The sequence below is a fragment of the Balaenoptera musculus genome, chromosome 13 (assembly GCF_009873245.2).
Source record: "Balaenoptera musculus isolate JJ_BM4_2016_0621 chromosome 13, mBalMus1.pri.v3, whole genome shotgun sequence".
In the NCBI taxonomy this organism is placed as follows: Eukaryota; Metazoa; Chordata; class Mammalia; order Artiodactyla; family Balaenopteridae; genus Balaenoptera; species Balaenoptera musculus.
Genome location: NC_045797.1, coordinates 70,271,827 through 70,286,056, shown reverse-complemented (window position 1 = coordinate 70,286,056; position 14,230 = coordinate 70,271,827). Strand labels below are relative to the sequence as shown.

At 39.6% G+C, this 14,230-nt stretch overlaps 1 protein-coding gene across 4 annotated transcripts in view; it reads right to left on the bottom strand.

The window, feature by feature from the left end:
- The window catches only part of ASXL2 (ASXL transcriptional regulator 2), a 130,754-nt gene extending 116,759 nt beyond the window's left edge, over nt 1-13,995 (bottom strand). For 3 of the 4 annotated variants that reach the window (XM_036872625.1, XM_036872627.1, XM_036872626.1), the window contains exon 1: nt 13,675-13,995. In XM_036872625.1, the coding sequence (XP_036728520.1) occupies nt 13,675-13,731 (57 nt within the window). In that variant the 5' untranslated portion in view covers nt 13,732-13,995. The remainder of the gene's footprint in view (nt 1-13,674) is intronic. The other variant, XM_036872630.1, reaches the window with a different exon arrangement.
- Nucleotides 13,996-14,230: the final 235 nt, after the last annotated feature.

Below are 14,230 nucleotides of genomic sequence, written 5' to 3'. Positions count from 1 at the left end.
CGTCTGGAGCCTGTGCTCCGCAGCGGGAGAGGCCGCGACAGTGAGAGGTCCACGCACCGCGATGAAGAGTGGCCCCCGCTTGCCACAACTGGAGAAAGCCCTTCGCACAGAAACGAAGACCCAACACAGCCATAAATAAATAAATAAAAATTAAAAAAAAAAAGTTGTACACGAAATGTTCATGGCAGCATTATTCATAACAGCCAAAAAGTATAAACAATCCAGATATCCACCAACTGATGAAGAGAATAAAAGGTGGTATATCCATATGATGGACTATTATTCAGCCATAAAAAGGATACATGCTACAATATGGATGAATTTTGAAAACATTATGCTAAGTGAAAGAAGCCATACACAAAAGGCCACATGCTGTATGACTCCATTTACATGAACTGTCCAGAATAGGCAAACCCACAGACACAGAAAGTAGATTAGTGGTTACCAGAGGCTGGTAGGAGGGGAGAATGAAAAGTGACCACTAATAATAATAAAGATAGTAAATATCAATAAGAGTGAAAATAGAAAAAGAGAGAAAAATTAATGAAACCAAAAGCTGGTTCTTTCAATTGATTAAAAAAAAAACAACTGAAAAACCTCTAGCGGAAAAAAAATGGGAAAAGACAAATTACCAGTTATCAAGAATAAAGAGGGGATATATTAATACAGACTCAATGAATGATAAGGGAATACTACAAACTACAGACATAAACTCAACAACTTAAACGAAATGGACCAATTCCTGGAAAACCACAAACTACTCAAACTTACCCAAGAAGACACAGATAACCTGAATAGCTCTATAATTATAAAAGAAATTGAATTCATAGTTAAAAGGCTTCCACAAAAGAAATCTCCAGACCCCAGAATGTTTCCCTGGTGAACTCTAACAAACATTTAAAGAAGAAGTAACACCAGTTCTACATACAGTCCATTCTCATTATTCACAATAGTTATGTTCTATAAAGTAGCCATGAACACTAAATCAGCAAATACTGAAGCACTGCTCCTAGATGAAATACAGAGTTAGGTTCCTGCAAGCCTATGGTCATACTTTTGTCAACTGATCAATACATAACCTTGTCTTTATGTGTGTTTTGGTTTAAAGATATTTAATACATATTACTGACTCACTGACTTTGAACTCATGGCCAAAAGCACTGTAACTCATGCTAAACAAAGTTTATCTAACACAGGTATTTTCTCCATAAGGCACATCACAGCTTTCTTGCACTTCAGAATACTAGACAGCACTTCAGTACTATACTTGGGAGCCATTTTAAATAGTGAGAGCACCAACAAAAAGCACAAAAATGCAAACACCATTGCACTAAATAGACCACAAACAGGACATATTTTCACTATGAGAGCTGAAATGAAAAGGCAGATCACCTTGGTCGACTTCAGCAGAGACCTCAGTGTCAGGTGACAAATGTTTTGCCACTCAGCAAATGTCCATGAATGGACAAAAGAGCAAAAGCGCCGAGTACTGTCTGGGGTTAGGAGTATATTTTCGCAAGCAGGTGAATTCACAAATACACTTGCCCCTCGAACAACACAGGTTTAACTGCACAGGTCCACTTATATGTGGAATTTTTTCAACAGTAAATACTACAGTACTAAACGATTCAAGGGGGTTGAACCTGTGGATGAGGAACAATGGATATGGAAGAAACACTCATATGGAGGGCCGCCTACAAATTACTCAAGGATTTTTGACTGTGCAGAGGGTTGGCGCCCCTAACACCCTAGTTGTTCAAGGGTCAACTGTACTGAATCCACGAATAGTGATGATCAACTATAATCTCTTTCAGGAAATAGGATAGGAAGGAAGACTTCCTTTTTTATGAGATCAGCACTGTCCTGATACCAAAGCCAGACAGAGACAATAGAAGAAAACTACAAATTAATATCCCTCATGATCATAACCATAAATGTCCTCAACAAATCCAATCTGGCAATGTATAAAAAGTGTAATACACCACAACCAAGTGAGGTTTCTTTCCTCAGGAATTCAAGGCCAATTCAAAATTTGAAAATCCATGTAACCCACCATATTAAAAGTCTAAAAAGTAAAGCAAATGATCAAATGATTCAGAAAAAGCATTTGACAAAATTCAACATCCATTCATGACAAAAACTCTCAGCAAACTAGAAATAAAAGGGAACTTTCTCAACCTGGTAATAAGTGTTCACAAAAAATATACAGCTAATAAGAAACATTTTCATTAAACCTTTGTCATTGGGCTTCCCTGGTGGCGCAGTGGTTGAGAGTCTGCCTGCCAGTGCAGGGGACACGGGTTCGAGCCCTGGTCTGGGAGGATCCCGCGTGCCGCGGAGCGACTGGGCCCGTGAGCCACAGTTGCTGAGCCTGCGCGTCTGGAGCCTGTGCTCCGCAACAAGAGAGGCCGCGGTGGTGAGAGGCCCGCGCACCGCGATGAAGAATGGTCCCCACTTGCCGCAGCTGGAGAGGGCCCTCGCGCAGAGGCGAAGACTCAACACAGTCATAAATAAATAAAAAAAAATAAAAGAACGTGAATTTCTAAAAAAAAAAAAAAAAAAAAAAAAAACCTTTGTCATTTGCTACCACCTCTTGTCTGCCAGGAAACAGACCTGGGAAATACACGTGAAGCAAATCCAACACTAAATGAAAGATTGGAAAAGATGCCCTTCTTGCCGCCCACCCATCTGTTCTCAAGGTGTGACTTTCCTATCACAAACTTGTAATAGGTTTTCTCCTGGCAAAACTATTCTTACCTTTTATCAGAAATAAATATATCAATATTTAATAGTGTTGTCACAAATATTTAATGATGTTTTCACAAAAAGCATCATGGAGCCCAGAGCCCCTGTGGTGCACAACTCCAGGAAGCAATATTCACATAAATACAATATGTAAATATGAATGGTTCCCCCTGGAGTTGTGCAACACAGATTCTTGATTGATTGTACCACCTCAACAAACCTGAAGAACAGCGGCACATAGGATAGTAGAATGGAAAGAACAGTGGTATGAGAATTCAGAGAAAAGAAAAATCAACATGAGCTAGAATAACTGGGGAAAGAGTTTACTTTCTTTTTTCCTCTCAAGAATCATACAATTCTGTTGTGTTGAAGAGCATTCCAGAACCTCCTGTATTTATGAAAACTTCAGGAGACTGGCAGAACTTAAGTATAGGCTTCTGTTGGAGACCTGTAAGTGGGATAGATGTACAGAGAATAGATATAAAATGAGAAAAAAAAAAGGTATACCCCCACCCATCCTTCTAATTCAAGAGAGCCTCACTCTAACCCTTATAACCTCGCCATAGCTAGATTCTTCAGCTCTCTACAATACACCCCACAAATGGCCCAAAACACAGATGTTATTGCCTGCATAAAAACTCTCTACAACTCCTAGAATAAAAATATTTGTCCGCCCAATTTGTACAACTCACAACATTTTAGTCCCCACTTACCTTTTCTGGCCTTTTCTTTTACTACACTTCACAATACTCAAAGGTAAATAGCATGCATAAAACATATGCTGCATTTTGTCAGCCTTTCTTCTGCCTGGAATACCCTTATCCATATTCACCCCTGAATACCCAGGTCAAACCCTCCCTGAGACCAACCTTACCATGTTCCCTCCTCCACCAAATCTCAGTCATACTTTTAGTTTGCTATTATACAGCCTCAACAACACAAATTTATTTTTTGATTATATTTTATTATAAAAGGTGAAAACAATACAAAGTTATCTCACAGTTCTCTACGTCAGGATTCTGGGCATGGGTTAACAGGGTCTTCTGCTTAGGGTCTCACTGAGCTGAAACTGAAGTGACAGCTGGGACTGTGAACTTATCTGAGGCTTGGGCTTGTATTCTTTTCCAAGCTTACCACGAAGCTTACTTGTTGGCAGCTTTTAGTCCCTTTCTGTTTTCTTGCTGACTTTTGGCCAGGAGCCATTCAGCAACCAGAGGCTGCCTGCCATTCCTTGCCACATGCCCTTCTCCACAGCAATTCACAAAGTATAAGTCAAGAGAGTGAGATTTGGGGCAGAATCTCCTAAAGCATGAGATGGATCTTTCAGTGGGTTCCCAAACTTGTCCATAGCTAGTTTAAGTCTCTGTGTGATTCCACACTGACCTTGGGAAACAAGTGGCAAATGGGGTCCCTGAGGTTAGAAGGCTTTTCATTAGAACTGTTTCAAACCTCTGCACCCATCTGCTAAGAAATAACATCTTCACAATATTTAGTTTTCCCATTCAGAAACATAAAATGATCTACATTTACTAATTTTTCAGTAATATTAACAAACAGTGCTTACAACATACTAGGCATTGTACAAAGAACTTTTCACACATTCTAGCCTAATCACCTAACACTCCAAATGGTAAATTCTATTATTATCTCTATTTTACAATTTGGGGAAATTGAGAACGCTTAGTGTAAATCCCTACAACTCCAAATGTGGCTCTTAGACCAAACCACCAGCATCACCTATGAACTTGTTACAAATGCAGACTCCCTGGCTACACTGCAGACCTACTGAGTAATAATCTACATTATAATAAGCTCCCCAGATGATTCTTTTACACATTAATGCTTGAGCACTGGTTTAAATAACTTGTTCAAGCTGACACAATAAACTCAATAAATTAAAGAGCCAAGATCAGATCCAGATTGTTAAGGTTATTCCCAAGTTGCTATTAAAAATAGTCCTGGGGGCTTCCCTGGTGGTGCAGTGGTTGAGAATCTGCCTGCCAATGCAGGGGACACGGGTTCGAGCCCTGGTCTGGGAAGATCCCACATGCCGCAGAGCAACTAGGCCCGTGAGCCACAATTACTGAGCCTGCGCGTCTGGAGCCTGTGCTCCGCAACAAGAGAGGCCGTGATAGCGAGAGGCCCGCGCACCGCGATGAAGAGTGGCCCCCACTTGCCGCAACTGGAGAAAGCCCTCACACAGAAACAAAGACCCAGCACAGTCATAAATAAATAAATAAAATATTTTAAAAAAAAAAATAGTCCTGGGACTTCCCTGGTGGTCCAGTGGTTAAGACTCTGCGCTCCCAATGCAGGGGGCACGGGTTCGAACCCTGTCGGGGAACTAAGGTCCCTCAGGCTGCACGGCTCAGCCAAAAAAATAGTCCTATATTCCTCATTATGTCTTTCATAGGTGATTAATGATATACATGAAAAGTGTTCTTCTATTATCTTTATCTTGTAATCCATCTCTTTTTGACATCTTCTTTCTCCCTCTCTCTCTCTCCCCCACACACAAACAATGTAAAAGAGAAAACCTTTCCTAAAATAAATATCAACCCATTTCATGGGTACCATCCATTTAAACTTACAAAATTTGTCAGAACCACTCAAATCATATAGGAAACTAATCACTATAAATCAATAGCAACACATTTAAATTTTTATGTTACTATTTAGAATAAGTCACTAACACCATTAAGCACTTTATTTGAAACTGAATATGGCTAAACCAGCTACTGAATAATTCAGACATCAGTGGGTTAAAGATTCAAGATGATTTGGGCCATCCCAAGCTGTGAACTCCAATGAAAGTCCATTCTAAATGTAGTATCAACTGCTAAATGTCAGCAGCCAAAGAATTTTCAAATGAAAAGTCTTTCAAAACATAATTTTTTACTAAAAGATAGATCAAATTACTGAGAAGACGCTATAATTAATAAGGTTTACAATGTCCCTTGATGCCCAGGACTAAGTACATCTGTATCTACCATTAACCTATTTTAGTTTTTGTCAAGCAAGGTCAGAAGTAAGAATTATCACAGAAACTTCCCTATGTCCAAATGTAATTCAAAAGGGTCTTGGGAGGCAAATACCTTGGTGTGTCTTGAAATAACTTTCTTTCTTTTTTTCACAAAAAAGATATTCAAGATATTCAAAATTAGTTGACTAATTTTACTCAAACTGTGCTCTCTTGAATGTGAGAACAGTGTCTTCTCTTTTATCTCCAATAAAAAAAGGTGAACAAAGATTTAGCACTCATGTACAAGAAAGCAAGTTAAAACTCTGCAGGTAGAAACACTTAAAAGTCTCTGCCTTCAAAGAGCACAGACTTACTAACATATATAAACTGAATTTCCTCCTACTTGTCCACAATAAAATATGTATTTTATTTGGGGAAGATATACCTTCACGGCTAACCATTTTCTTTAAAAGCACTCAACTTATAATCTTTGAGAAAGCTTTTCTTAATAGGACTCAAAACCTAGAAAAACACGAAAGGTAAAGACTGGTAAATTTATTTACATTAACAGAAAAAATGTCGGGCTTCCTTGGTGGCGCAGTGGTTAAGAATCCGCCTGCCAATGCAGGGGACACGGGTTCGAGCCCTGGTCCAGGAAGATCCCACATGCCGCAGAGCAACTAAGCCTCTGTGCCACAACTACTGAGCCTGCGCTCTAGAGCTCGCGAGCCACAACTACTGAAGCCCACACGCCTAGAGCCCATGCTCTGCAACAAGAGAAGCCATGACAATGAGAAGTCCGTGCACCGCAACAAAGAGTAGCCCCCGATCTCAGCAACTAGAGAAAGCCCGCGCAGCAACAAAGACCCAACACAGCCTTAAGTAAGTAAATAAATAAATAAATAAATATTTTTAAAAACATAAAAAAATGTCTGGCAGAATAAAAAAAAAAAGGCATAAATCAAGTCAAAAGCCAAAAAAGGGAAACAGATCTGTGACACATATGACAAAGGGCCAGTTTCCTTAACCTACAAAAGCACTCTTAGAAATTAGTACAAAAACGACCAGGAAGCAAAAAAAAAAAAAGTGCAAAAGATCTGAATAGACAAGTTTACTGAAAAATATACAGTCAATAAGCGTAGGAAGCTTACTGTTTAGTGGCTATAATAGTAGCCACTAAACCAATGTGGCTATTTAAGCTTAAATGAATTAAAATTAAATAAAATTCAAAATTCAGTTCCTTAGTCAAACTAGCCACATTTCAAGTGCTCAATGGCCACATGTGACTAGTGGCTAGTGCACTGGACAACACAGATATAGAACATTTCCATCAAGTTCTACTGAACAAAATAACAAAAGAAATGCTTTGTTAATATATCAAAATGGCAAAGAGTAAAGACTGATAGATTTCTTGGATAACAGAGAAAAGTGGGAAAAAACAAGAACCTTCAAAATTTTGGAGGGGAATATAAACTGCCACTAACTCAAGTTTACAAACTCTTTATCTTAACTATTCCATTCACACAAATGTACATACACGTACGCCCAGATATATATACTGAAGTATCTGTTACAAAAGAGGAAAAAAAAACTATAAATGACTATTTTAAATGATGGTACATCTAAAAACAATGGAATATTAAGAAATCATTAAGAAGAATGAAACAGATACATAAGTAGTGGCATTAAAAGGCATTCTTGACATTCATAAAGAATGCAAATTGAAGAACTGTATATAAAATATAGATAGGTATACATGTTTATACATATTTCTACATACAAGTATAAAAGTCCAAAAAGCTGTATTCAAACTATCAACTATAACTATAGTCAATCTGTTTGATAACTAAATTATTTTCAATATCTGCGTATGCAGACTTTCACTTAATCCCTATTTTCCGTATAGTGACTCATCCAAGACTAACTCTCTACACACTGCTGTTCTACTTTTTTTAAAATAACGAGCCTATATAACTGTAACGGTAACTCAATTTAAACACTATTGTTTTTAAGTCATATCTAAAGAGTTCTAAAACTAAGTATATTCAATAACCTTTTAAAAAACACTAAAAACATGATAAATCAAACTGTACTAAAAATACTAAATTGCACAATACTACAATACTATAAACTATGAGGATGGCCTCTATGAGGTATGGAAAGAAAGAAAACAGAACTAGAGGGGCATTCAGAGGCTTTTGTAAAAAGGACAAAGATAGCAGGTTTTAACAAACCTTACTGATCAGTTCCCTGTAGTTGTATCTTCCACACACAGTGGCCTCCTTCCAGACAGCTTTTGTAGTGAAAATATAATGCCCTTTCACCGACAGCAAAATTGCACAGCCTTTTAAAAGTAGATTTTGTGGATGAGGAAACAGCAAGGACTTCTGCAAATCTGACATCATTTTCTTAGCTCCTGTCATAATTCTAGGAGATGCAGCAGCAGCACCTCTCACAGAAATATGTGTTCAAAAAAGATTTTTTTTCCCTTCCTTTTCCTTAGTTTCTGGGCTTTCAAGACAGGATCATGAGAACAGGACAGAAGGAAAGATGAACCGAAAATAATACAAAATTCAAGAGCAAAACACAGGGGAACTTTACTTCAACATTAAGGCAAGAATGAAAATCGCTCAAGCAAAGAATGTTACATCAAATCACTGAGCACAAACAGACTTGCAAATAGCAATTTCATAAATGTATCTCTTATAAGTTTATGTCAATTATACCTCAATAAAGCTGAAATTAAAAATAATGTAGGGGCTCCCCTGGTGGCGCAGTGGTTAAGAGTCTGCCTGCCAATGCAGGGGACACGGGTTCGATCCCTGGTCCGGGAAGATCCCACATGCTGCTGAGCAACTAAGCCCGTGCGTCACAACTACTGAGCTTGCGCTCTTGAGCCCACGAGCCACAACTACTGAGCCCACGTGCCACAACTACTGAAGCCCATGCACCTAGAGCCCATGCTCCACAACAAAAGAAGCCACCCCAATGAGAAGCCCTCACACCACAACGAAGAGTAGCCTCCACTCGCCGCAACTAGAGTAAGTCCGTGGGCAGCAATGAAGACCCAATGCAGCCAAAAATAAATAAATAAATAAACAAACAAACAAACAACATTACAAAAGAATAGATTTAATATGTTTTTCCAAAATGCACACTCTCTCCTGGAGATTCTAATACAACTATAAATATAATACAAATACAGACATACAAGGACTCTGGCCTAGTCAAGATAGATCCAAGAAGATATTACCAGGCCCGGCCATACTCCTAGCAGAAGAAAATTACTCATGGTAAAGATTAAGAGTACTGAAAATTTCTAAGTTAATACGTCTGTTTTTTCTAAAGTGTATTTTCAGATGTTTTTCTTTCTAATCATCACATATATTTTATCATTTTACTTTTAAGTAATTCTTTTCTGTTTTCAATACTTCCTCCATAAAAGTAATGAGCATATGAGAGTTACTCCTTTAATAGAAACTTTCTATTTTCCAACTTATTCCCTAAAGTTAAATGACTTTAGGTAAATAACATAAATAAAAACCTATGTACTTTCAAAATAGTATTAACCACTAAGTGAAGTCTACATAGAAATACAAACATAAAAACAAACCACTTTTTCTTCAGTCTACAAATCACATGCTAAAGATCTGCTGTGCTCCTGATCTCTAACACCCATACTTCACTTATACTTTGACCACTTCACTCCCCAAAGATACACAAAGGTACCTCTAGTGCAATCTCTAAGGTCTGCCTCTCTGCCCCTTGCATCTGCAATCACAACAAACTTGTCCTAAAAGGACATGTTTCCCTTTTAATGCTGCCCTAGTTGTGGTGGGTGACAAGGGAAAAATCAAAAAGAAAATGGTATCATCAAGATTATACTATTTCGAAAGCTCTGCTTTGCAAAAACAGCTAAATTCCTCAGGGATGTCACCAAATGTTTACATGACACAATGTTTTGTTTTGTTTTTTTAAAAAGAATGAGCAGAACTTTGAACATAGTTCTAAAGTCAACGTAATGGTTCTCAATATCTCTGGCTTACTACAAATTTTTCCATTTAAATTGCACCAAACACTCTACTACAGATCTCTCATCCAAATCACTTCATCACCACCATCACTGCCACCTTTGAAATTTAAAACATGTAATGGGAGTTCCCTGGTGGCCTAGTGGTTAGGATTCCAGGATTTCACTGCCATGGCCCGGGTTCAGTCCCTGGTTGGGAAACTGAGATCCTGCAAGCCGTGGGGCGCGGCCAAAAATAAAAAAATAATAATAATAAAATGTAAAACATGTAAGACTGTTAATTAAATACTTGAATAATGCTTTTTATAACTAATGTACTTATATGAGACAAATATAAGATCAGTAGGGACACAATCCAGTGTAGTGAATGTGAATGAGCATTCAAGTTCAGTTGAATCTCAACCCCATTATTTCTCTGTCTGATGTCCTTAGTTATTGGAACCAGTCTACACTCTACATTTAATCAGCCTTTTGGCATAATTTTATAATTATATAATAATTATGAATCTTATTTTGCTTTTTCAGATTGTTTATAGCAATCTTATATCAATTTGTATAGCTCTCTCACATACACACAACACCCCAAATCACGTATGTACATATACATATATATTACTGAATGAAGAATTTTATTTATCTGTTGCTATATCATTGGTCAGGAATACAACCCCATTTTAATAATGCTCCCTAAAACAGGATAGCTCTACAATGCAGGTACCAAGAACACAATGAAATAAGAAGCAGATACTGCCTATACTCAGTAAATAATTTTAATATATCCTTTCTGAAACTGTTCCTAGAACATCTGACCTTAATGCCTATGAAATAAGTTTAAGACTTACTTCTCCTGGTCCTCTTGATCTTATAAATATACAGTTTCCTAATTTAGGTCAAAGTTAAACTTTCCATTTGTCAAACCACTAATTTTCTGATCTCATTATTCTGCATCTGAAAATATTAAAAGATTTACTTTTGTCTATTCCTTTCACATTTACTTCTACCTATTCCTCCTACAAACAGAAACCTTTTCAGCACTGAGGTTTACTTTAATCCTTCACTTTATAGATGGTAAAACAAACAAAAAAGAGTAGAGTGTTCCAGAATGGCCATCATCAAAAAATCTACAAACAATAAATGCTGGAGAGGGTGTGGAGAAAAGGGAACCCTCTTGCACTGTTGGTGGGAATGTAAATTGATACAGCCACTATGGAGAACAGTCTGGAGGTTCCTTAAAAAACTAAAAATAGAACTACCATATGACCCAGCAATCCCACTACTGGGCATATACCCTGAGAAAACCATAATTCAAAGAGAGACATGTACCTCAATGTTCATTACAGCACTATTTACAACAGCCAGGACATGGAAGCAACCTAAGTGTCCATCGACAGATGAATGGATAAAGAAGATGTGGCACATATATACAATGGAATATTACTCAGCCATACAAGAAACGAAATTGAGTTATTTGTAGTGAGGTGGATGGACCCAGACTCTGTCATACAGAGTAAAGTAAGTCAGAAAGAGAAAAACAAATACCGTATGCTAACACATATATATGGAAACTGAAAAAAAAAAGTGGTTCTGATGAACCTAGGGGCAGGACAGGAATAAAGACTCAGACATAGAGAATGGACTTGAGGACACAGGGAGGGGGAAGAGTAACCTGGGACAAAGTGAGAGAGCGGCATGGACATATATACACTACCAAATATAAAATAGATAGCTAGTGGGAAGCAGCCGCATAGCACAGGGAGATCAGCTCGGTGCTTTGTGACCTCTAGAGGGGTGGCATAGAGAGAGTGGGAGGGAGAGGATATGCGGATATATGTATACATATAGCTAAATCACTTTGTTATACAGCAGAAATTAATGCAACATTGTAAAGCAATTATACTCCAATAAAGATGTTAAAAAAAAAAGAAAGAAAAAAAAGAGTAGAGTGTTTTCTAGATTTTGGCTACTAGAAAAAAGAAAAAAAGTTTTAGTGTCACCATTCTCTTTCTAAAATTCATTTTTATTTAGACTGAAGTCTTATACATTTGCCAGAATCAAATAAAAATACCAAGCCACTAATCCCTTCAGAACTCAGAGCTCTATTGATTAAACTAGTCTTTACATCTTTTAAGTACTTTCACATACCTAGTTAAGGCTTGAAATGTTTATTATAAATGAGCAAATATACTAATTTATTATAGGAAAATCTAAACAGTAAATGCAAATTTTTCCTGTCACAATCTCCCACTGATTATTTTATCCAAAGAGATAATTCAAAAAGTACTCATGACATTCTAGAGACTTAAAATTAATTAACATAATTAGAGTTGGGATCTGCTTACCTATAAATAAAATTTACCATCCTTCCTTAAATAAAAGAGGTCCTGAGGTAGTACTAATCAAGTAGAACAAAGTAAAATAGTCTTTTGTGAAGGACCAATTTCCCCACCACCCAAAAAAACTATTTCTAGAGTTTTTTCTTTAGAGGGAAACGACCAGCAGTCACAATTACGAAGACATACTGTTAAGTGAAAACACTCAACAAATAAAATGTGCTTTTATTTATTCACTAACTTTTTTTCACAGTTCCAACTAAAACACATACAAGTTGAAGACTCATCAACCCCCTAACACAAAACATTTACAAAACAAATGCACAAGGTTTACAAAACAAATGTGTAAGACTGAATAAACAATAGGACCCAGATTGGGGGAAATAAATAAAAAAGACTGGATGGTAATATACCAAATGTTAACAGAGCTCTGAGGAGTGAAATACATGATTTATTTCCTTCTTTATACTAAAAATCTATAATTTTCCACTAATTTTCCCACAGTGAACACTTATTACTTTTATATTCAGAAAACTCCCCTTTAAAAAATAAAACACAACACATAATAAAGGTTCATTTAGAAGGGCTCTCCATGTTGTGTAAGTATTACTGACATGATTCACCATTAAAGATAATGCCTCCAGTCCTCTCACTTCCCAACACTAAAATGCTGTTTTATATCCTATTACTTTTCTGCTGCGCCCTCAAAGATGGAATAAACCTTACTTTTCCAAACCTTTCATTTCCATAGTGGACGCTTTTAACTTTTTCATAAAACGTAACTTCTCATTCATCCTCAATATTCTATTTTTTTAAACCTACCTCTAAATTTCGTTATAATAAATTCAGAAGGAAAAAAAAAGATGGTTTTATCCACTAATTACAACTTCGTGAGGCCACCATCACTTTAGCTACGGAAAAGTCAAGGCCGGGTAAACTACAGGTCCCACCATGCATTGCTGCCTTGTTCAGAGTAGGTCTCTACGGAAACAGAAAAAAAAAATTCTACAAGTCCCACCTGTTACTTCGTTTCTAAACACCTCCTGCACTTTCAGCTCCAACAACAAACGTAAAACAAGAGCCTCGTGACCTCCGGCCTGATCCGGGAGCCCAGACAGGCAAGGGGCCCGGGGTCAGGCGGCGTGTCCGCTACAGCGAGTCAATTCTACCCAGCTCCAGCGCTCCCCTCTTCTTTCCGGGGCTGGGTACACGCACAAGCCTTCTCCTATCTGCATCCAATGGGGGCTCTTCAGCCACACAAGGGAGAAGAACCGGTTACTGTGCAAGCCCAAGAGACTTCCCCATGCCGGGGCGGGGGCTACCACAGAGCGGGGGCGAGAGCGTCGTGACCCCGAGAAGCAGCTTCAAAACACCAAGAGGACTCGTCGCAGATGCAGGGAAAAGCCACAGCCCCGCGGCGACCCTCTTCCGCCGGGCGCCTCCATTCCCACAGGGACCACAAACCCGACACTAACCTCCGCCCTCGCCGCGCGGTTTTGTGCCCCCTCAGCCGGGTCGCAGGGCCAGTGACCTCCCTTCCCCTGCAACCGGCGGGCGGCGAGGGAACGAAATCCTCCCGGCCTTCCCGTCCGCTCCCTCCTCCTTACCGTCTTGGCGGCCTCCGCCCAGGTCCTGCCCTTCTTCCTACGGCCCTTTTCCCTCATGTCGGGTCTTGAACTGACTGGGAGGCTCCCGTGTCCGGGCTGCGGCCGCCCTCCCTGCCTGCTCTGCCCTGCGCTGTTTTTCCCGCGGTGCCGGGAAAGATGGGAGAAAGGGGAAGTCAGGCCGGAGGAGCACCCAAGCAGAGGAAGCGGCGGGGGTGGTGCGCGGGGGGCGGTCTATGGGGCGGCCGGTCCTCCTGCTGCCGTTACCACTGCTACCGCCGCTGCCATATTGGGTCCTTACTGTACAGGCAGCCGCTACGGTCATGTGACCGCTCCCGCGCGGCCGTCACTACTGTACGCAGCCGGCCGCGCGAACGAGCGCGCGCGCGCCCCCGCCTCCCGCGCGGGGATGCAGGGAGAGCGAGCCGACCAGCCGCCGCGCCTGGCCACTCCCCCGCCCTCCGCGCTCCGCCTCGCCTAGAGAGCATGCGCATCGGGGAGGTCCGACGCTACGCTGCGTCGGGCGTCTTGCGCTCTTGCCTACAGCGAAGACCTGCCT